The sequence below is a fragment of the Daldinia caldariorum genome, assembly GCF_022478825.1.
Source record: "Daldinia caldariorum strain CBS 122874 unplaced genomic scaffold F4812scaffold_3, whole genome shotgun sequence".
Classification (NCBI taxonomy): domain Eukaryota; kingdom Fungi; phylum Ascomycota; class Sordariomycetes; order Xylariales; family Hypoxylaceae; genus Daldinia; species Daldinia caldariorum.
In genome coordinates this window covers 2,378,914-2,402,448 of record NW_025953039.1, presented here as the reverse complement: position 1 = coordinate 2,402,448, position 23,535 = coordinate 2,378,914, and the positions used below count along the sequence as shown (strand labels likewise).

At 47.3% G+C, this 23,535-nt stretch overlaps 7 protein-coding genes across 7 annotated transcripts; 3 read left to right on the top strand and 4 right to left on the bottom strand.

The window, feature by feature from the left end:
- Positions 1–118: 118 nt before the first annotated feature.
- On the top strand, positions 119–2,521 carry F4812DRAFT_282798 (MFS general substrate transporter). The gene is made up of 2 exons (XM_047931049.1): positions 119–814; positions 928–2,521. Exons 1-2 carry the CDS (start codon positions 527–529, stop codon positions 2,374–2,376), a joined length of 1,737 nt encoding a protein of 578 aa, XP_047793236.1. The 5' UTR covers positions 119–526; the 3' UTR covers positions 2,377–2,521.
- A 99-nt stretch (positions 2,522–2,620) lies between these two features.
- F4812DRAFT_419466 (uncharacterized protein) lies at positions 2,621–4,046 on the bottom strand. Its single transcript, XM_047933344.1, has 3 exons — positions 3,752–4,046; positions 3,427–3,689; positions 2,621–3,361 (listed from the first exon to the last, which is right to left on the bottom strand). The coding sequence occupies exons 1-3, from the start codon at positions 3,772–3,774 to the stop codon at positions 2,781–2,783; spliced, it is 867 nt and encodes a 288-aa protein (XP_047793235.1). The 5' UTR covers positions 3,775–4,046; the 3' UTR covers positions 2,621–2,780.
- Positions 4,047–4,062: 16 nt separating this feature from the next.
- F4812DRAFT_282820 (DUF221-domain-containing protein) lies at positions 4,063–7,920 on the bottom strand. The gene is made up of 3 exons (XM_047931050.1): positions 7,497–7,920; positions 6,877–7,422; positions 4,063–6,820 (listed from the first exon to the last, which is right to left on the bottom strand). The coding sequence occupies exons 1-3, from the start codon at positions 7,593–7,595 to the stop codon at positions 4,472–4,474; spliced, it is 2,994 nt and encodes a 997-aa protein (XP_047793234.1). The 5' UTR covers positions 7,596–7,920; the 3' UTR covers positions 4,063–4,471.
- Positions 7,921–11,245: 3,325 nt separating this feature from the next.
- Positions 11,246–13,067, bottom strand: F4812DRAFT_419459 (uncharacterized protein). The gene is made up of 2 exons (XM_047933343.1): positions 12,582–13,067; positions 11,246–12,423 (listed from the first exon to the last, which is right to left on the bottom strand). Exons 1-2 carry the CDS (start codon positions 12,613–12,615, stop codon positions 11,663–11,665), a joined length of 795 nt encoding a protein of 264 aa, XP_047793233.1. The 5' UTR covers positions 12,616–13,067; the 3' UTR covers positions 11,246–11,662.
- A 1,913-nt stretch (positions 13,068–14,980) lies between these two features.
- F4812DRAFT_456927 (potassium/sodium eff) lies at positions 14,981–18,558 on the top strand (the record flags this gene model as incomplete). Its single annotated transcript, XM_047937076.1, has 5 exons — positions 14,981–15,184; positions 15,261–15,460; positions 15,526–16,101; positions 16,169–17,156; positions 17,233–18,558. The coding sequence occupies 5 exons, from the start codon at positions 14,981–14,983 to the stop codon at positions 18,556–18,558; spliced, it is 3,294 nt and encodes a 1,097-aa protein (XP_047793232.1).
- A 777-nt stretch (positions 18,559–19,335) lies between these two features.
- On the top strand, positions 19,336–20,382 carry F4812DRAFT_282703 (family 2 glycosyltransferase). The gene is made up of 2 exons (XM_047931048.1): positions 19,336–19,603; positions 19,712–20,382. Exons 1-2 carry the CDS (start codon positions 19,485–19,487, stop codon positions 20,328–20,330), a joined length of 738 nt encoding a protein of 245 aa, XP_047793231.1. The 5' UTR covers positions 19,336–19,484; the 3' UTR covers positions 20,331–20,382.
- Positions 20,383–20,974: 592 nt separating this feature from the next.
- Positions 20,975–23,429, bottom strand: F4812DRAFT_456925 (uncharacterized protein; the record flags this gene model as incomplete). Its single annotated transcript, XM_047937075.1, has 5 exons — positions 20,975–21,028; positions 21,206–21,425; positions 21,498–21,973; positions 22,028–22,141; positions 22,233–23,429. 5 exons carry the CDS (start codon positions 23,427–23,429, stop codon positions 20,975–20,977), a joined length of 2,061 nt encoding a protein of 686 aa, XP_047793230.1.
- Between the last annotated feature and the right edge of the window lie 106 nt (positions 23,430–23,535).

Genomic DNA, 23,535 nt, shown 5'->3' with positions numbered 1-23,535 from the left:
TCGGCTAATCTCGCTAAACGCGGATACAAGCAGCAGTCGTAGTAGCGCTAAAGTTCTATTAGTACCTGCTTAGGATATCTGCTACTTGAGGTTTACGATGGTCTTGATTGGCTACCTCCTTTCAGGGGTTTTGCGGATTCAAGTACCTAATCCGCTTTACCCGTTCAATTGGGATTTAGAGGCCGCCTATAACCTTCAAATCCGCAACCAACCATCCACCTTAGGTAGTATTTTCGTAGCTTGTTTGAAACCCTTGTTTCCGCTGATTAGTTGACTGAAAAATTACCTAAGGCGTATAGGACTTCTATATGCGATGTTCTTCTTGGCATACTTGATTACGTAGGTACCTGTTATCACGATTTAATACATATATTACCCAATTCCTAGATCATGAATATTCAGTTCACCTTTTCCCTTTGGCTCAGCTCCTTCAAGGTTGTTTACATACCTAGGTAGATTACTTCGTGCACTCTTATATACCTAACCTATGGATTAAATCAATATATGTTCTTGCAACACTTAATAAATGACGCACACCGGTATAGACTCCGATATAAGGGAGTCTTTTACGACGGAGCCCAAGACGTCCGGTATAAGTACAGACAAGCCGGAAAATCCGTCGGTCGAGATCGGCCAGCCTGAAGCAGTTAAGGTCGGTGCTGGTGCCGGTACCGATGTAGACGTGCAAGCGGAAGCAGCAGACGATGGCACAGCAAAAAAGAAACCATTGGGGTTCTACCTCTCCTTCTTAGCCATCAATATTCTCGTCTTTCTGTTTTCTCTAGATGCTACCAGTCTCGCAGTAGCTATTCCTGTAAGTGGCTGGTTTGCCCCTTTCTCTTCTTCTTCCCCCCCTTATCCTCCATTCCTCGGTTAGCGTTGCGAAAGTCAAGTTGAGTTTGAAACATCCACACTGATATTTCCCAGGGGATTGCGGAAGAACTTCACGGTAGTACATTAGAATCTTTCTGGGCCGGAATCGCCTATTATCTCGGCCTCGTCGTCAGTCTACCTCTATTTGCCAGCATTTCCGACGTTTTTGGCCGGAAACCTCCGCTTTACGTAGCTTTCCTGCTCTTTACCGCCGGCGCCCTCTCCTTCTCTCTCGCTAAGAACATGGCTGCTGTTATCGCCGGCAGGGCCGTCCAAGGTCTAGGCGGCGGCGGTCTCGATGTTCTCGGCGAGATCATCGTTTCCGATATGACCTCCCTGAAGGAGCGACCGCTGTACCTTGGAATCATGGCCCTGCCTATTGCCATCGGTAGTATTATCGGCCCAACGATCGGTGCGCTCTTCAGCGACTTCGTCACGTGGCGGTGGATTGGCTGGATCAACTTGCCGTTTTTGGGAGTCGCCTTTCCCCTAATCGCCTTCTTCCTTCGTCTTCGATCGCTTGGCACGTCGCTCGACGCTCAGCTGAAGAGTCTGGATTGGAACGGCATGATACTTCTGACGGTTGGATGTACAGTATTTGTACTGCCCTTGAGTTGGGCTGATGCACTGTACCCGTGGAACTCCTATCAAACACTCGTCCCTCTGCTCCTGGGCGCCGCAGTCATAGCTCTTTTCGTGTTTTACGAAACGAAGCCCAAGGCCCCGGTTATTCCGCTTCGAATCTTCCAGTCCCGAACTGCGGCAGTGACTTTGTGCGGTGCTTTTGTCCACGGCATGACGCTATACACACTTCTGCAGTACATCCCTCTGACGTACCAGGCTGTTATGCTTGATACGCGGATTACAGCCGCGGTTTCGTTGCTTCCTACCAGCGCCGTCAGCGTTATAGGTGCTATAACTTCAGTAATAGGGATTGGAAAACTCGGGATGGGATACCAGGGGCGAATTTGGCTGTCCTGGGGCTTGGTAATTGTAGGAACCGGCCTGTTGATTCTATTAGACCCGTATTCATCAGCTGGTATGCGGCACGGAATCCCTATCATATGGGGTGCGGGAGTTGGCGCTCTGCTCCGTCTTCAGCATATTCCTATGCAGGCAAGCGTATCGAGCGTCGACGACACGGGCCACGCAATCGCCCTGATGTTGACCTTCCGGTGCCTGGGCGGCTTAGTCGGGCTTGCTATTGGTTCAACAGTATTCAGCAGTACTTTTGGGTCCGCGATCGCTGCAGTTGGAGAATTGCCCGACTCTCTTAGTCTCCTTAGAGACCCGCACAATGCCATCGCCTTTATTCCGGTGATACGGACCGTAGATCTTCCAGCAGATGTCATAGCGCCCGTCTTATACGCGTACCTGTCGGCTATGCGTGGTGTATTCTATGCCATGATCGGATTTTCCGGCTTTGGTTTTGTGACGTCTTTGTTAACGGAAGAATTGAGTCTCCAGAGAACGGAACGCGGACGACAGCACTTCGAAACGTAATTCGCTGCCGCATGGATGAATTAGGGTTATATGGGGTTGAACAGCCCAAGTTGGCGGTAATGAGGCTTGAGGAATACGGTATTAGGAATATTTTGACGAGGGCTTTGGAAAACAGGCACATGATAATGCTAATAGAGGCTGCAACGTCTTAAGATGTTGCAATATAGTAACGATAATAGTAGAGATACGACAAGATACGGATATTAGATTAGATCTATAATCACCAAATAATATAATCATGACCGCTATATATAGCGGGCTCTCGTTCTACCATAGCGGAGCGCAGTATCATGAATGAGTTTATCATGGGGACTACATACATATATCAAGCCTCCCCGTCCGTAATTTTAACGTCTGCAAATCAAAAGAAACAGATACTACTGGATCGTCTATCGCAAGCGCGACTAATTCAACCTCCGAAGCAGCTGTGCGATAATAGCCTTCGAAACCTCGGGCGACTCCAGCACGTCCTGGAAATACAAATTGGGCCACATCTCCTCGATATTGCACGCGGTGTACGTCGCGAGCACGCCTCTCAGCTTATCCTCTCCGGCGCCCTTGTTCATCGTGTTCTTGTACGCGTAGTCGATGAGCTGCGCGACGTCGGTCGCCCGGACCCCCTTGTGCAGCTCGAACACCTTGAGGGTCCGGTGCAGCTTGCGCACGCTGAGCTCCGCGAGCGCCGAGACGTCGTAGCAGTCTGCGAGGGCGTATAGCCGCGCATGCGCTAGCAGCACCTCCGAGTAGTTGAGCGACGGGTCCGTGTTCGCGCTCTCCTTCGCCCGGTGGTCCGGCTCGTCGCTCACGTCTTGCCGGAACTGCTCCCACATCCTGTCCCTGTCGCCGGAAGACCCTGATCTTACAACTGACTGATCGAATATTGAGCTGGACTTCTTTTTCTTCTTGGACAGACCGCCGTGAGTACCGAACCCATTGTTCGTAAAGCTCCCCCCCCACAAATCGAAATTGTCGTCCTCACGGATTTCTTCCTCCTTCGTTAGCTTAGGTGCCCGCGGCGTTTCTTGCGTTCAAAAGGTATCAATGACACACTATTCTTATTTTTCAGCTCTGCAAGCGCATCTTTGAATGGCTCCGGGACTGTATAATCTCCCGTATACGCAAATTCGCAAAACCGGGCGAAGGTCCCTTCGTCGACTTCGGGCCATTCTGTGAAGCTCTCTTTTGCCTCTTTCCATTCGCCGTTGACCAGAGCGTAGAGGGGCTTGGACATCCGCGCGACTAGCTTGGCATGCATGAAGAACTCCTTCTTGTCCGGTCCGACGAGAAATCGGAAAGGCTTTGAAGCCGCGATACTAGCAGAGAGCCTGAATTAGGTTCTATAGTAACAGAATCCCTTGATTTAGGGCAGCCTTACATTTCATATGGGACGTTCGCCATTTCTTATTCGTAACTAAGTAATATGTTTAAGGGATTCTAACATTGAAGATCGAGATGGTGAGCTCGTTTGTATATAAGGCTCAGGCTTTGCTGTATGTATGCGGGGTTCTCAGCAGGCAGCATCGACAACTAAGCCTGCAGTACGTCGTGCAATGATTGGAGATCGCAATATGATACTTGAAACAAGACCGCTTTAGATGCGTACCTAATGTAGGTGACCAATGGAATACTCACAAGACCGGAAGACTGCAGAGGCCACTTCAGATCTGAGGGATGTTTTTAGGTAGTTAGACCTAAGGTTCTCAATAAAGTTTACTTCGCCCTTACATCGACAAACAAATCTACAAGGATCTAGGAGATATTCAACTTAGCAATCGTAAAACATTAATAATATTTAAGACGGCCCTCTAGGCGTGTCGGCTACTCTTCTTTCTTGCAAATTCTAAGACAAGTCGGCGGCTATAAGCAAGACCCGAGTCCCATCTATCCAAAAAAGATCAAGTCGTCATCATGCATCCCTTTCTATTATAGCGTATAACTCGACATCAAAAACGTCGTCGTGGATCGTCGTCACCAAGTCTAACTGTCTTCAGCCAGAAACGCCGCATCCGTGCCGCCGAAAGCCCCTATAGCCAAACCTGCATTTTTCTTGCGCCGAGCTATATGTACATTCGTCCTCATTGGTAGTGAGTTGCTCTTAATACCTGCGTGAAGTCCTCGCTTCTCGGAAGTAATTATATTGCGTAGGGTCCTGTTCTGGCGGTCCAATGTCCTCTTGTGGTAGATTGCCGTAACCTCGCGGGCCGCCTCCTAGCATTCCTGCGCCCCCTGGTGCCCTTAGAGATCGCTCTTGGCTTCGTCCTCTATATCCAGGAGAGGTAGCTACTGGCATTGCCGCTGCATTTGCCACTAAGCTGGATCCGCTGTCATTTGCATGTGCATACAACGGGCTACGTGATCGGCCAATACCAGTTTCGGGAGCGTAGGGACTGCTCAAAGGTTGGTTGTATCCGCTTGGGTAAGTCATGCCTACGTCTGAACCAGGTGAATGGGTTCTATTGATCATTCCCGGGCTGTCCAGTTTGGGAATACTCGGGATCGTCGGACTTCCTGATCTTGATGGTGGCTCGCTTCCATTCCACATGCTACTGGGCGTACTCGGACGGGCAACATCGTTGGAACGGCCGAAAATATCACCGCCACCATGTTCAGACGCAAATTCAGCACGAGTCTTATAATACTCGAAGTCAAGCCTCGACTCTGGTACTATCTCAAATCCTGGCAAGCTTGCCATTTTCCCAGGTCTGCCGGCATTCATGGGGTTCATGATATACGCATCAGAATAACCAGATGTAGACATCGTATCTCCGGAATAAGCTTCGCGGCCATCCGTCAGACGCCCTTTATAAATGGAAGCTAGAATATTCTGAGCTTTTGCATGCACCATAGGTGTAATGAGAGGCTTGTAAAGAGCAGGATGACCAAATCGGTGTGCAAGCCCAACGGAACGCAACGGATCCTTCTGCATAGCGCCCTCGGGGTGCTTTTGGATGTTGCGAGTTGAGTAGAAATGAATCTTATCATCGAATGTTTTTGAACAGTAGATCTTAAAGATAATCATGATAAAGGGTAAAGGAATGGATGCGAAAGCCATTGTGTGGGTTCCGTCACCGTGCACCCAAGCCGTTAGGAACACCACCAGATTGGAGAGGATGGTGCCAAAGACGAATCGATTGAATAAGACTCTCCAGAACATTCCACCTGACTCAGTCTTCGTAACATATATGTAAAGCAATAAGTACTTCTTCAACCATACGTCGATGGAAAAGTACAATGCTGCAGCTGGAAGAACAAGAGGTTGGAGACAGCTGAAACATAAGGCCACAGTAGAATAGAATAAGAAGTAATTGTAGTAACTGGCGTAGTCGAAGGACGGAGGCGCTGTGAGTTCGATCATCTCCCTCGGCGTGGGACTAGAAAACTTGCGCATGAAGAAGCTGTAGATAAAGGTCCACAGTTGAGCAAGATCAACAGCAGCGCCCAAGTTCCTCTGCAGCAACCAGGTAACCCAGAACGAGGAGATATCACACAGAGAGATGAACAGAGTCACGCCGAAGCTTGATAAGGTATCCCATGCCTTCTGCGGGTTTTTAGCAACTGACGAAACCAGATTCCAGATGGTACTGAAGAAGCAAAAGACGATCAGGTTGTTGAAGACGAAGAAAGCGTAAAGCTTTCCAACGACATGTCGCTCGCGTCCAGTTTTTGTGCGATCGCCAGCTCTGATTGAAAGTCGACGGAAGATAATAGGAAGCACCAGATAAACCAGAGACAAGATAGCTGGAGACGCGACACCTTGCACAATGGACCAGAAACCGGTATTACCAGACAGCTGAGCCTGAAAAGCAGGCCAAACCAACCCCAAATTACTCAGATTGACCAAGAAAATAGCAATCATGGCACTGGGCGCAACCCAGACAATTGTTAGTAAAGTAATCCAGAGGTTGATAATCAGCCTTCTCCAGCTTCGCGTCGCCGGGGTTAGGGGCATGTTATCCCATATGATGTCGTTCGGTTTTGGAGCTAAGACAATGGTAGCACCCTGAGGCTTCTTCTTGCGCAGAGCATATGCGATACTATGGGCTTCGGAGATATCATCATAACTGGCAAAACCATAAGATAAGCTACTGCGCTTATCAATGTTAGCCCGGGCCTCCTTCACTTCCAACTCGAGTTCCTTTATTCGCTGGGTGAGGTATTCGATAGCATCAACTTTCTGTCCCTTCGGATAAGTGCTGTATGACGGGTCCTTCTTAGAAGGATAGCACGTTGGTCGAGCCGCAGGTAGGTTTTGAGGATCTTTGAGATATTTGGCCAAAACCTTCTCAAGCTTTCGAACGGTATGATCGTGTTGCTGAATCAAATTGGGGAGGTCCCTAACGTTACGGGCAGCGGCTGTTTTGGCAAATGAAGCGTGCGGGACAACGTCATCAATGATTCTCGCAATGCCTTCGTCATTCGCATATTTTCGGGGAATATCGTTCAACTAGATACTTCGGGTAAGTTACAATGCAAACTGTAGATGGCGAGAAAAAAACTAACCATGAGTGTCCGGGCAGATAAACTCTGCTGATACTCCTTGGTTTCAAAATATACCCGTCTGAGCTTCAGAACTTCCCTATAGTTCCACCACAGAAACCCGATGATGACGAAGTTGAACACATATGCTGTTAGCACAGTCGCCCAGATAGGTCGGTCGTTAACATTTGAAGGTGTCAGTCTCATGAACCATTTTTGATTGCCTGTCTTGTCGCTGTTGAGGGTGTAGTAGACAGGGAGAAGAATGCCGCACCCAAGAATACCAAGCACAAGAAAGATATTGCGACACATAGATGTGAATCGTATAAACATAGCGGCGTCCATGCCGGCATGGGAAATCATATCTTTCTCACTCGTCTTCCATAACGGCACGACCCACGCAAGATACCCTTTACCAATCGGCGGCGGCGCATGTTCTTCATCGGCATGTTTGAGTTTTGGTGCATAGACAACGGAATTATACGGTCGAACGAAGGAAAAAGCAAGAGCGATAAATGCTGTAAATCCTAGCGATGTGCCCAAGGCGGACCAGATAGCACCGTCTGTAAGCTATTAAGGAGGTTAAGATTAGCTAAATAATTCCACGATCGAGTATTGTAGGTTATGTAGGTTAGTCTACCCACCGTCTGTTTAAAAGGGTTCTGCAGCAATTCTAGCAGCTCTACAACCGGATTTGGACCATCCCTAGGTAATAGGAGCCGCGCATGAGCCCAAACATCCATCTTATCGCAGAGGCTTGATTAGCCGTCCGTGGCCGGGAGCGGAAGTGAGTTCCAAATGATAGTCAATTTGAGGCCCGGAGAGGCAAATCCTTGGTGGCCAATTGTCCTAAGAAAAGAAGAAGAAACGATTAAGTTCGTATAGGATTCATTCGCAAACGTTTAGAGAACATCGGATAACAGGTAGGTAGTCTAATATCCTTTTAATAACTTATGTCTTTTCGTTGGACTCGACGATAGGATGCTGTCGGCGTTTTGTATTTTTCTTCGACAAGAGAATACAAGTTCTTATTCTCTAACAAAGGCGATCAGATTAAAGGCGTTCGCTATAGTGGGAGATTCTTGCTTAGGTCGAAATGCACAAAGCGGTTACAAACGAGCGACGTGACCGCAGGAATAAATGGAGGGTCCTATAGGTTACACGAGCAAAGGGAGAAAGAGATAGTATGTCTAGTATGTATATCGTAAAGGCATAAATAAGTAGATGATATTGTTTGTAAGAAGGGGAGGGGGGGCAAAAGAGAGAATGGATGATAGGATAGAGAAGAGCCAAGACTGGCGCCTATCAAGACCCGAAAACGACGTGGGGATAACGACAAATAAGTTATTTATGTGAATGTATCAAGTAGTATATGTACCTATGTACTTGATAAGTTACGTGTATAGGTGCTGGTACTTTATGTATGGGAATAGCGAAGAGAAAAAAAAAACCCTCCAAAAAAACAAATGCCTTGTTTTAAGAAAATTTTTGGAAATTTCAGGAATAACCATGACTTTAACTTCTAAACCAATTCTAGACCCAAGGGGATGTTTGATGGAATGACGAAAGGCCGCATTGCCGATTTGGAACACGTCGAGCTGCTCGTTACATGATACAATACATGCACTAATCCGATTGTAATTGAAGCTACAGAAATAGTATTCACTTATCAAACAAATCTGGTCAAGTAGCAGTTTGCAGTTTCGAGCGGACATATACACTAATATAATATTTTACTAGATGATCACTCAATCAGGGGTTATATAGTCAGAATTTTCGGCTCTTACAAACAGACGCAAAAGTATCAAACCTAATTCTGGCATGACATTTGAATATGGAAATATGAATACCGGATAAATACATACTACTCGAACAAGAAGGTCTAATCACATAACTTTGTGTGCACCTGCAGTACCTCTATCCAGTCCCCACTATGCATTCTATTTTTGACTGGGCCTATGCCAGGGGTTAAAGGCTATGGTCTAGCCAATGGGACCGTGTGGCCCGGGGATAGCTGAGTGGGGCAATTCTAGAATACGAGCTCAACCGCCAGTTATGCAAGACATTGTTGGCCATAACATTGTCTCTTGATACATAGTAGATGGCCTTATGCGCAGGTCATTTTGTGTCTCAGATATCACGCGCTTACTATGTACAGACGCGTGCGTATAAAAATAAACTGCCCAGTACCTATGGCCATATAAAAAACAGAAAGAATTACATAAGGTAGCAAGGCCCAGTATAATACAACACAAACGTTACTATGTAGGTACCTAAGGGTCGCCGCCGATCCCCCAAACCAGGGTCTCGGGAATTGGGGCTCATAATCCACTATGTTAGAACCTCATCCAGGCTCATCCTAGCGATGCGAAAATCTACTCTGTTAGCTTCTAGAGCATCTCCTAAATTATTGAACGACTTGCCAATAAAAAGATGCGGGAAATCTCCGATTCCATTACACATACGAAGCATTTAGCCCCATACGATTTCGCGGCCGATCGGCGCCGACAGCCTCGGTCATCTAGACGGCGTGTTTCGCAAGCCGGGCTAACAATTCGATGCCGCGTACAACTGTAGGTTAAGCATCAAGATATTAGGTTAGTCCCGTACCATGGAATGGCAAGCGGCTCGACCCTCTATGCATAATTGAATATCTTAGATTCCCAAAGTCAATATACTCGGGAAAATCTCATATCTCTTCCGCATATCCGTCCAAGGTCCATCCATGTGGGCGAACCCCACGTGACGAAAGGCATCAGTACCAACTTCCAAGAACTACGCATTCGTGGGAAAGGGTGGCTCCTAATCGATGATATCAATGCGTACGTACCAGATTATGAATGGAGTTGTTTCTTGTTTCGACTACCTAAGTGTACGCTAGAGATTCATCATAGGAGGCCCCTCACGCACAGCCCGGATGATGTCACATAAATGCGACGAGAAGGAATAGGATAGGTAGCTTAATGTTATACGTATTCTCTTACATGCAATTGGGAGCATACGTGGTAATAACAGGTAGCTTATTGAAAATGTTTGGAAAGGAAAGATGCGTTGCATCGAGACTAAGACAATTGATCAACAAGACTCCGTAGGAGACTGAAGTGAAGTTTTCTCCTGGGGGTTATTGGCCATCTTATCGACGCTATCGAGCATAGAACAGCACAGAACATCACCAATACTCTTTACTCTTTCTTCGCAAATTCAAGTATTCTCGATATGTCTAAAGAGGCGTCCGCACTTCAACCCGAAGTTGTGAACTCGTCTATTACAATAATCTAACCTACCAATATTATGCGGACACCCCACTATAGCCTCACCAAAACATATCAACTTCATAAGGCATTAAAAATTTCAAAACAAGTGGTAAAGACACGAAGCCTGTTAGTACCGATTCAATTTTATAAGACTTCTACGCCTATAATTATAATTCTTAAATCTTGGCTTTAGTTCACTTAGAAAGCAGTAGTAAAGTTGTAAGAAATAAGTATAAGTCGATCATTTTGGTGGAGATGGAATTTTGTCAAGTATATTCCAAGACAGAATGTACAAGACAGGCTAAACAAATATACTATTATTAGATTTAAGCATTTTTATCATACGAGAACAAGAATTTTATTTCTTTCCATTGTTTCCCGGAATTTCTACAGGTGTTATGAACTTGCTAGGTCTTGGCGCGAAAATAATGGGTGTCCGCATAAGATTGGTAAATCACTGAGGTATACCTTAGGTTAGGTACCTATCTATCCTATTCAGATATCCTCCAAAACATGAAGGTATACGGGGAACAGCTTTGAGTAGCAGGTATACGCCCGAGTATAGTCTCGTCTAGTGTCTATCTATTAATCGGGACTCCGTCGTGATCATGGCTTTGACGTAGGATAGTTTAGAAGAGGAATAACTACCCAACCTAGGTACGTTTAACATTGTTAGGCTATGAGTACTCCCTTATATAGTAGAGTGTAGGAGGGAAAGGACATGCGACGGTGAATCATATAGATGATGGCAACGTACTATTTCACTAATTCTATGATCGACCCTATGTAGGTACCTAAGGTAAGAGGTAGGTAGCTTTATTGCATGAATCTAATGCAGCGGCAGACATACCTAAAGTCAAAATATAGTTGTCAATCGGCTATCTGCTCACAACTAAGTTCGACAGAATATCTAAATAGTAATAGCGAAGTTCACTTAACAGGTAGTCATTCATCACAGACTTGGAGTATTGGAGTATTGGTATATTCGAAAATAAGTCGCTGAGTAGATAGGTAGCTATAAAAGAGCAAGCGTACCGTGTAGTCGCCATATAATTCACATATCTATGCTGTCTACGAGATTTAATTTACGATTCTATTGGTCATTCTCAGGATACCTACTATAGGTGACCCTACGATACTAACATGTCCTATCTTTTTTGCTACCTAACGCTACGTTGTATTTGTGTCGCACCATACATGATCCCATTATCCACTTCGGATTTCCGTATCATGTATACACCCAAAAAGAAAAAAAAAAACAATAAAAATAATAAAGGCGAATCGATCCCTAGGCGGTGCTCTCGTGATATGGCTTTTTATCATTCAAGTACCAATATGTACAAACCAGTATGAACGCACAACATATTACGCCCCGAAAATCCTGAGTGAACGGCGACTCCCCACCAGCGCCTCCAAGAATCCCAGTTCATCCATACATAGTAGTCTTTTTAGATAATCGAATCGATGTATACCTAGGTAGGTACCTAACTTAAGGAAGGGGGTTAGGAACCAACCGAAATCATTCATCAATCTTGTTTTCTAAGCATGAATGGGGTTTAGTCCGCGGTGCCTTGGCTTCTAGTCTTTCTCGCCGTCCTTCCGACGGGAGGCGGTGCCTTCTTATCTTTCTTAGATTCTTTCTTCGGCCGGCCGACTTTCTTGGGCGCGCCGTTAGTAGCGGCTCCGTTGGTCTTTTGCTTCTTCTCGGCGGGCGCGTCTTCCGGAGACTCGTTGTGCGCGACGTCGCCAGTGGACGCTTCAGATACGCTTGACTTGCGCTTCTCTCCAGCATTAGCCTCAGATTTGTCAGATTCGGTAGGCTCGGCGGTAGTTGGCGCGGGATCAGCCTTCGGCGCATCGTCATTTGCCGGTTCTTTGACGGGTAGCGCTCCGGTCATTTCGGCTGGTTGAGTTGGGGCTGCGTCTGGCATGTCTTGGTCGCGGACCTCCTCGACACTGACGGGCTTAGGAGGTTCTTTAGCTTCACCATTGGGAGCTGATGATGCATCAGCTGTCGCCGTCTCTGTAGAAGCGGGTTCTGCAGATACATCATCGGCAAGCTTCTCCGGCTTCTCCGGCTGTGAAGCCAACTCGTTCGCAGCGTCTATCTTCTCGGTCAACTCCTTTGAATCAGTGGTAACAGCATTGATTTGCGCCGGGATTTCGGAGTCTGGCACAGTCGTAGGCGCAGCCCCAGGAGTTTCGTTATTTGTCGCAGCTGACGGCTCCTTAGACTCTTCTCCAGCGGTGACAAGGTCTTTTGCAACTGGTGGGATACTGGGCTGCGACACGGCTACTGTCGCTTCGCTGGTCGCGACTATTTCTATACAGTTAGTGCACTGTGTTGGATATGTTGCGACCCAGGCGCAAAGTCGTATAGCTGCGCACGGGAAGTTAAAACGACCCAATTGGGTCTAAACACGGATCGCAAAGGCTTCTATAATGCATAGATGAGGGATTTGATGAGAACAATACCTTTATCGATGCCGTTGATCGTGCTGTCGGCCATATTGATGACGTCAGAAAAGCTGGTTAAAGAAGACACACAGTATGCGATAAGTTGTATGAGGAGGCCAGAGCTGATGGAATATGCGAGCTGTAAAGCGTCACTATGTAGAGATTCGTTGGAAGTGTTGTGTTGAGGGTTATGGAGCTTTCAGAGTGTTGATAGAAGCTGACATAAAAAGAAGAAAAAAGAAATAGAAACGGAGGAAAATCGAGGTGAGGTCGACCAAGCTTCTTGATCCATCTCACAGTTTTAGTAGCACGAGCGAATCAGAAGCATCGACGGACCGGGAAAACTATTAAGGACAGGAAGCTTTCCACATTTGCTTTCAGATCCTTACCGCGACCGGGTTACAAACATACCCCGGCACTATGGTATGTAGGCATGTACCTATATAAGTACTATGAAGTACACACACACAGACACATACCTCTGGCGCATAAGGATAAATCGAGCAAGGGGGAGAGGGGAGGAGGGAGCAGGGGAGTGGCATGGAAGCAAGAAGAGCTAGGGAAACGCTTGCATCCGACTACCAATGGACCAATGAGACTCTCGATAGAACTATCCAATTCCAATAAGACTACCAATGGGGGAACCAATGAGGGGAAGCTGCAGAAGAATTATGAAAGCTGGGAACTTGGACCAGATTTGGTTCGACTATTGGAGATTTACGAATTTCTCAATTCTCAGAATTTACTCAAGAGAAGTCAATCATCAGACCACAACTACACTTACTACCAAACGGGATATAAGGTACTGTAACAACATACTGTTAAGGAGGTAGTTAACATATTTGTGTAGTTATGTGTATTAAACAAGATGGTTATCATGTATGTAAGTACATCATCGTAGAGATAAAGAGCTATATACAAAAGAAAGAAATAAAGCGAAATAGAGAAACAACAAACCGATGCTAACCATGTTCAAACGTTATAAGAAGATGGAAGGCCATTGGGAATATCATTTGTCAGCTTGTGGGATGACGTTTGCATCGGACATCTTGCTTTTGTACCAGCTACCAGCTAATAACAGCAGCATGAAATCCAACAAGCCACCCAAATATTGTATGCAAACAGTCCGAGTTGGAAAATAGTAAATGGATTCGTGCTTTGACCTTACTTGATTATTTTTTTTTTTAAAAAAAAAAATAGAAAATTCTAAGGAAAGCTCTATTAGCAGACCTCACACATTTTATTGTAAGGTGAGGCTCTTGTGGAAAATGGCATGATAGGCGGGTTTAAAAAAAGATGGGGAGATCGATGATCCATATTGCTAAAGGGTTAAAATCTTATTTGCCGGTTTTGGTGATCGTTATGCGTACGACATAATGATTGCACAATTCCCCCCCCCCCCCCAAAAAAAACATTCCGAGCCAAAGCAGTGGAAAGAAGTACCTAGGTACAAACACTAGTATGCCGACTAGCCGAGATTCTACCGCCAAGAAGGAATCCCCAACTAAAAAAAATGATCAGTCATTGCGTCACGTGGACAAGACTTACCAAGCTTAACCAATCAGCTGTAAACCTTCTTCCCCAAATCCAAACTGTCGGCTCCACTTCTAAATTCTCTTTTTTCCCTTTCCAACCTTTCAAGACTTCGACCGCGAGTCGCGCACCGCCGTCACCCAGCCTTGTGAGCTTCTCAGAACAAAGCTGTATGTTCTGTTACAACAACAGCCAAGTCTTAGCGCTAAGAAACCAAGGCTTGGGTTACCTTGGGGCCAAGCATCATGCTACCAATTATCTATATAGATTTTTCTTATGGTGTGTTAAACCCCGCTGTTATCTCTTGCTTAGGAGCCTCATCCATCCCTCTATGTAGTGATTTACTGCTATCTCTGACGATATAATTTCTTGGGATCGTGTATATGCCACTTTTTCAGCTTTCCATTAGCCAATTAGAAATCTTACCCAGTTCAACATCCACGCTAGCCTTTCCTCTTGGTGGCTTGTCAACTTCTCGAGCGTACTAGAATGCATCATGGTCGTGATAAGTGCTCTTGGTTTACTTGGCGCCGATGATGAAATGACAAAAATTTTGTTCCCCCCCGTCCCCCTCGGCGTGTTTCCCCGCGGCCATGCGGACTGCTTGCCCTCATTTGAGGTTATAAAGCTGATATAAAGCTGATCCATACCCCGGGCCAGTCCGGCTGGGCTTCGTAAACACTTATATGATCAGATGATTCCTTCTTTTATAACATCACTCGTTTTAACCTGTCTAAGAAGGTTTTAAGCGAAAGGCTAAAAAGCTTGGAATTCATAAAAGTATCTACCCAGGTACTTCCTATAGTAACATTCATCTATGAGGAACAAAACTCTGAGACGAGACACAAGCCGACAATATTCGTGTCAATCCCTATCTCGACTCGATGGCTGGCCGATTTGAACGCCATCCGTTCCTCTTGACGGCCGAAGAGGTTGCCAGGGCTCTGGAAACAGACCTCGAAAGAGGCTTGTCCTCTTCGAAGGTCAAAGAGTTACAGGAGAAGTATCCCCCTAATGAACTAGATGTCGGCGGAGCCATTCCAGGCTACAAGATTTTCCTCAAGCAATTAGTAAATGCTATGATATTGGTAAGCTACCTTAGGTACCTTAGCTACTTACACGAGGAATAGGGAATCGCATAATGGAGCTAATATTGAATAATAGATTTTGTTCCTTGCCATGGCATTAAGCTTTGCTATGCATGATTGGGTTGAAGGGGGCGTCCTTCTTGCTGTTATCGTACTTAATGTTTCAATTGGATTCTATCAGGAGTATGGTGCAGAAAAGAAGTTGGACGCTCTCAGAGCTCTCTCCGCTCCCAGCGCCATGGTACTTCGTGATGGCAGAACTCAAGTTATTCCCAAGTAAGTGTGCTTTCTTCATTGATGCCACTCCACCAGTCCCATGGTCAATACTAATGTTTTCACAGTGCCGAGGTTGTACCTGGCGATATTGTCATTCTGAAAATGGGTGACACAGTACCTGCGGACCTCCGTCTTTTCGAAGCCATGAACCTGGCTGCCGACGAGCAGTCTCTTACCGGAGAGTCAGTCCCCGTTGAAAAAATCGTCGAACCCTTGGAAGATGAAGACCTCGGAATTGGCGATCGGATAAATATTGCCTATGGCACAACAACTATTCGGAAAGGGCGTGGCAGAGGTATCACTATCTTTACAGGCATGGAGACTGAGGTTGGCAAGATTGCTGCTTCCACCGCGAAGAAACATCGCAAGGCTGGCCGTTCTATGAACTATAGAAAGTACGGAAAACGACAACCGATCATTGGTCTTGCCAGGCGCATCTACGATTTTGTTGGCAAGTTTCTTGGGCTGACTGAAGGAACCCCGCTTCAGATCAAGCTCTCGAAACTGGCCTACATCCTTTTTGGCTGTGCTCTGTTGCTCGCTGTTATCGTCTTTGCCGTCAACAAATTTGCTGGTGATAGAGAAGTTGTTATTTATGCTATAAGCACTGGTATTGCTATCATCCCTGAGTCTCTTGTCGCGTAAGTTCCCAACACATACGTACATATCCATTCTTACCCCCCTAGCGCTAACACCGTTATACTTCAGGGTCTTAACTATTACTATGGTCGTTGCCGTTACTGTCATGCGTAAGGCTAACGTGGTTGTCCGGAACTTGTCAGCCTTAGAAGCTCTGGGTGGCGTTACCAATATCTGCTCGGATAAGACAGGCACCTTAACCCAAGGAGCGATGATAGTACGGAAAGTATGGATCCCCTCTAACGAAATTTACACGGTTGAAGACTCCAAGCATCCAAGTAATCCAACTGAGGGTAGAGTGACGTTCTCTGAAGTTGATGACGAGGTTCAAGAGCCTGAGAAACGAGATTTTGATGAGGAGCGTAGTGCGGCAGTTCTCAAATTCGACGTCCCAGACGAGAAACTCAATCCTCCTCGGCAAAAGAAAGAAAACGAAAAAGAGGCCACCATGAACCCCAAACTAGAACTTTTCCTCCTCGCTGCGGCGCTTTGTAACCTTGCTACCGTTAGGCACGAAACAGAGCCCGCCGAAGGCCGCATTGAATGGCAAGTCACTGGTGAGCCAACTGAGATTGCCCTACAAGTGTTTGCGTATCGCTTCCAGAAAGGCAAGAAGATCTTGGAAGCAGATGGTTGGAAGCAAGTCGCCGAATTTCCGTTTGACAGCAGCATCAAGCGCATGTCTGTCGTTTACAATAATCCACACCTTGACCATAGCATGGTATTTACCAAGGGCGCCGTCGAGCGAGTCATTGATCTTTGTACTTCCGTCGGAATTGGAGACTCGCAAGAGCCAATGACTGAAGAATACAAGGAAAAGATACTAAAACAGATGGACGTCTTTGCTAGCCAGGGACAACGTGTCCTTGCCATTGCTTATCGACCTTGGGACGGCAAATATACGGAAAAGACTAAGCCTGAAAATAGCGAAGAGGACGAATCTCTGCGAGAGAAGGTAGAAAGTGGCCTTACGCTCTTAGGACTGGCGGGGATTTACGATCCGCCACGTAAAGAGACGACGCCGGCTATCGCTGAATGTGCTTCTGCTGGTATTAAAGTAAGTCTTTTTTTGAATATTCATTAATTCGCAATCTTGGCCTGTAATAGACAGTTAGTAACCGATAATATCACAGGTACACATGTTAACCGGAGACCACCCTGCTACGGCTGAAGCCATTGCTAAGGAAGTGGGCATCATTCCTAGAAATCTCGGTATCCTCAGCCATGAAGTCGCTAGTACGATTGTGCAGAAGGCGAGCGACTTTGATAAGCTTTCGGACGAGGAGATCGATGCCATGCCGGAGTTGCCACTTGTTCTCGCACGTTGTGCTCCGGACACCAAGACCCGCATGATAGAGGCTCTCCGCCGCCGGTCTGCTTACATGGCCATGACTGGCGACGGCGTTAACGATGCCCCCTCGCTGTCCCGAGCCGACGTCGGTATTGCAATGGGCTCGGGGTCCGACGTAGCCAAGTCCGCGGCGAAAATCGTGCTGACAGACGACAAATTCAATTCCATCGTTGCCGCCATCCGTGAGGGCAGACGAATGTTCGACAACATCCAGAAATTCATTCTGCACCTACTTACCTCGAACGTGGGAGAAGTTATCCTCCTGATTTGCGGTCTCGGGTTTCAGGACGAATCGGGCCTTTCGGTGTTCCCCATCTCGCCTCTCGAAATCCTCTGGATCAACATGGTGACTTCATCCTTCCCCGCCTTCGGCCTCGGCCGCGAGCCCGCTTCCCGCGAAGTGATGCGCAAGCCGCCGCACGACAGGAAGCGGGGCGTGTTCACGAACCAGATCCTGGCCGACATGATGGTTTACGGGCTGCTGATGGGCACGCTGTCGCTGATGACGTTCGTGATCGTCATCTACGGGGTGAACGACGGGCGGCTGGGGGTGAACTGCAACCGGGAGTACGGCGACGGGATCTGCGAGCCCGTGTTCCGGGCGCGGGCCGCCGTCTTCGCGGAGCTGACCTGGCTCATCCTCATCAGCGCCTGGGAGTTCAAGGACATCCGCCGGTCGATGTTCCGGCTCAAGCCGGACGACACGTCCAAGTTCCCGCTGTTCAAGGACGTCTACGAGAACAAGTTCCTGTTCTGGGCCGTGGTCCTCGGCGCCCTCAGCGTGTTCCCCGTCGTGTACATCCCCACGATAAACACCAACGTGTTCAAGCACGTCGGGATCAGCTGGGAATGGAGTCTAGTTGTCGCGGCGACCATCATCTTCGTCGCGGGCATGGAGCTCTGGAAGTTGATCAAGCGTCGGTTTAGATTGCTCGAGGATGCCGCCGTCGCGAGAGGCGCTTTCTCTCAGGGCAGCGAGGAAAACGGGCGGAAGTTCAACCACACGATCAGTTTTGGCAGTTTGAAGAGTTGGCGGAGTGTTGGGCGAAGCCATACTACTGATACCCGGGCCAGCACGAAGGAGAAGAAGGACGCAAGTCCCGTATGAAGAAGTTAGGTACCTAGGTACGTATACTGGATCTAATGGGGATGATGTTTTCTAGATCTTGTTTAAGGAGTCGAGGAGATGTGTCTCAACTAGGATATACGAAGGATGTTGGGTGTTGTACCTAATATGATATACCCGCTGTCTATGGTATACCGTCTTAGTGTTGATAACTTGCTTTGCTAATTGCTTCAATTGACTGAAGATGATGGTTGAAAGGATAGAGGATGTTGAATTATTAGAGAAACGTATAATCAGCGCACCTTTGGTGCTATGAGGACAGGATGAGATAGCTTCGGTGCAAACTTGAATCTATATATTGTCATAGTTATACCTTATTACTTTGTAGATTCACCTCTTTTTTTTTTTTTTTTTTTTTCGTCCTTCTTGTCTTCCCTCTTTATCAGATTTGTAACTGAGTCTATGAGATACATGTAGGTAGTTGGGTACCTAGTACGTGTAGGAGGTACGTATGTTGAGAAATAAAAAGGGGCAACACGAAGCGAAAAGGGGTTAAATTGTGCTGAGTCATCAAGTCCGTAGACGTACCTAGTACATAGGTGCCTCTTACTATGTAGCGCATAAGGTGCCTGTAACTTGTAAGGTTAGGTAGTACTGGCAACTGTAGCATGGCCCCACGCGGCCTAGAACAAGCAGCAGCAACGTCGCACCGTGTTCAATTGCCAATTGTTCAATTTGTTAATTGTCAATTCCAAGTTCCTCGTCACTTTAATCGAAACTACCTGGTACGCGTTGAATTTCGACTTTTACCAACGCCCGACGCCCAACTTCAGTCCGCTCCTTTGCCTTGTATCTGTAACTTCTTTTTTTTTAAGGTTTAGTTTCTTCTTCCTATAGTTACCAATTGCAATTCTTACTTATCTTTCAACCCTTATATCCCGAATAATCACAGGCCGTAATTATACACAATGGCTCCGACGAAAGCGACCGAAACCAAGGACAAGTACTCGGTTATCCTACCGACGTACAACGAGCGCCGCAACTTACCCATTATTACCTGGCTCCTCAACCGTACCTTTACCGAGAAGTACGTCTACCTCTTCTTGTTTTTACTATATTCCTCGGAAACGATTGTGGATGAGTACCTACACTAGGTACCTAGTTATGATGGGGAACTAACGGCGGTATGGTATAGCAACCTCGACTGGGAACTCATCATCGTCGACGACGGCTCGCCCGACGGAACGCAAGTCGTAGCGCAACAACTGGTCAAGGCCTACTCGCCGCACGTAGTGCTCAAGACGCGATCGGGCAAGCTCGGGCTGGGAACGGCCTACGTGCACGGGATGCAGTTCGTGACGGGCAACTTCGTGATCATCATGGACGCCGACTTCAGCCACCACCCCAAGTTCATCCCGCAGATGATCGCGCGGCAGCGGGCCGGCAACTTCGACATCGTGACGGGGACCCGGTACGCGGGCGACGGCGGCGTATACGGCTGGGACCTTAAGCGCAAGTTCGTCAGCCGCGGCGCCAACCTGTTCGCCGACACCGTCCTCCGCCCCGGCGTCAGCGACCTCACCGGCAGCTTCCGCCTCTACAAGAAGGCCGTCCTCCAGAAGGTCATCGAGAGCACCGAGAGCAAAGGCTACACCTTCCAGATGGAGATGATGGTCCGCGCCAAGGCCATGGGTTTCACCGTCGCCGAGGTCCCTATTACCTTCGTCGACCGCCTCTACGGCGAGTCCAAGCTCGGTGGCGACGAGATCGTCGAGTATGCGAAGGGTGTGCTAAGCTTGTGGTTGAAGGTTTGAGGTGAATACAAAAAATATTATACCCAGCTTATGTATGTGTATGAGAAGTGGAAGCAGGTCCGGTCGGCTCGACGCCTCGTCTGGGGGCTTTACCTATATGTCATCAATGTTCACAGTTAATGCAGGTGGGATGATATCTTATCTATTATTGCGTGTTTGATTGTCTACCTACCTGGTTTATCTAATCCTACAACTAGTAAACAGCATAGTCGTTTCTAAAAGGAGACATAAAGTCTATCGAAGAGCGACTTACAACTTGTTTTCGAAGCAGCCTTTCCTTCATTATATGCTTTACCACCATCTGCCGTGACCCTTGAACTGGGAACCTCATACCCCTAGCTAGGTACCTACCTGGAGGTACCTAGCTAAGAATATAAATACGACAGAGCATTGGTACCACAATAAGAAGCAAGGCTGCTATCACATAAAACATCTAATCGCTAAAAGAAAAAGCTAAAGAGTAAAACATCTATTGACATTACCTCGACAACCGAGATGATAAAGTGGTGAGAGGAAGAACACGGTCTCTCCTAGGCGGTTCCAGGTCAGTTATTATCCGACCTATCACTTATTATCTGGGGGTCTTAGAACCGGCCCTTTCTGAGGTCACAGGATATCAAAAGCCTACCTGAGTATTTTCTTCATCAAGCGTGCCCGTGGGTATCTCCGTATCCGGGGACCATGAAAGGATCCGACCACTATAACAACATGTTAGCGATCAGTATTTGAATCAACAGGTCTTGGGGAATTCGGCAGTATCTTGGGAGCCATCGCTCTCAGCCGGTGTGGCCAGGGAGCGTTAACTAGCGAGACGGGCCGTGGGGTGCAGAAAAAAAAAAAAAAGGGGGGGGGGGGGGGGTTCAGGTGTTACTTACGTCAATTTTATCATTGTCAGGATATCGGAAATATCCATCTTGTCCATCACTCCCTTGTGGTACTCTACTCCTAAACCAGTCCATGGTGGCTGCGGGAATACCAATTATATCCTGCAGATCCCTGCTGCCGGCGGCTAGATCGCTTATTCCGTTGAAGAATTCTACGGCGGTCGAGTCTCGAGAAAAGATGACGAGACGTTCGCATATCCTCATCCAGTGCCTAGAAAATAGCCAGTTAGTCCGGTTAAAAAAACGGGGGGGATAGGGGTGTAATGTTAGGTTTCCAACTTACGCTATGTGATCTGCGTCCAACGTCCCCTGCATCATTCTTATCTCTATCGTACTTGGAACTTCGTTATTGGGGACCGAGAGAGTGTCGCCCTCCATGCGGTATCTCATATAAGAGGTGTGAAGATTAGCAATATCCAAGGCAGCACCTCCTGGAGTGATCCCGCTGGCTAATTTCGAGATGGTTTCGTACTTCCACACTTCAGTGACAGCATTTCGGACCGATTCTTCGACGTTGTCATTATACAACGTCGAAGATGGGATGTGCTGCCCCATCTCCCGCATATTCGCCGCATAGGCCGTCGGATCTGTGGTTTCGATGTCCGTTAAATAATCATACTCGCTAGCAACACCGCGCAGTTGTTGAGCGATTGGGCTCATTGTTCGATGAGGGCTGACGTAAGCATTGGATCCATCAGATCGATCGCGCCGATGGAGTTTCTCGAGGTTTTCCTCGAGAATAAGCCAGAGCGTCGTGAACTATACGTTAAAGTCAGCATCATATGGATATAAAACTAGGACGTTTTGGCTTACCTTCTTAAGATGTAACAGTGTCCATCCCTGCTCCATGCCGAAGTGGATATGGAGACCAGAATGTATGGTTGACATCGGTTTGTGAATACGAAAATTGTCTCGGAGAGCGGCGCACTACATGAAATTTGTGAGTCAGTCATCCCGAGTTATAAGGTAATGGGGGAGGGGGAATGGGAGGTGCATTAGACTTGCGGATAATACTTACAGCCCTTTGGATGGCAGGAATGGTATCGTGATGGTTAAAGTCCATAATAGGTGACACCAGTTCTCCCTCGAACCACTCATAAGCTTCCCTGGGGTCCTGAACGAAGCCATCTTTCGCCGGATTTAGATAGGATGGGGGGATGTTGATGCGATCGAGCTGGGAGATTCTGTAAGAGTCTATAGTATATTGATGGAGCTCTGGATGATGAACGGGGTTAAGCAGCTGGGTTTCGTCTCCATGGCACGTCCAAGCACTATACTTGGCCATAGCTTGGGGGACTTCGACGAAGTTTGGATCGCGCTGGCTTGCTTCCAACTCTCTCTCATATTCCAACATGGCCCTGGACACTTCCCTTTTAGCACTTTCCCTAAACTCTGTGCGGGCTGCCCTGTACTGTGCAGGTCTCTTATGGCCCCTGGCATAAGAAAACTCCAATCTTTCGTCTGAAATAGCATCGATATATTGATGTGTCGTTTCATGTAAGGCCAGGCCGTTATCGGCATGGAACTGGTCGAACTCATTTAGCATCTCCGCACGGGCAGCCTCACGGTTTAGCCGGTTTGTGCTAGCAACGTCGGGTCCGACATTTATATCCCAAAAGAATCTGTTGTGCCAGATGTCAAGTTTTACGTCTGTAACCACCTCGGGCTGGTTATATCTACCCCCCCAGCCGAACTCTGGGGTGGCTATGAAACCAACCCCCGCGAGACCCCAGTCATCGACGGTGTTTGCTGCCGCCAGATTACACTGCCTAATCTGGTGAAGGATCTCATTACGTATGGCAAGTTTCCTCATGTAGTAGGTCGCACCCATCGCTTCTTGGGGAATTTCAAGCGTAGTTGCTAGGAATCTATTGTCCTCTGGGTGCGGATCTATATTTACGTCTTTCGATGAATGGCCTTCTTGGGCAAGAAGGAATTCAAATTCGACACCTACTGTTGTTCGATTTTGTGGCCTTCCTGATTCATCGCTTTCTTGAGTTTCTTGAGATTCTTCGTTGTCTTCGTTTTCTCCAGTCTTCGGCCTTTTGGTGGGATCTTCAGTAGGCTCTTCATCGGCCCTTGTGCGTTTTGTGCGGTTTCTCCTGGGATCAAATTCTGGATTGTAAAAATACAGTACCCTTTCTGCCCTCGTTCTACCCAGCTCTCGCCGAAAGCTGGTGTGCAGACGGAGGACGGGGTCCTGTTCAGCTGACATTGTTTCAATGCTTCTTTAAGGTAGACACGCGGTTAGTTTTGAATGAGTCGAACCACTTGAAAAAGACTTTTCAGAGGGTTTTATCGTTAGGATTGGGTAGGATTTA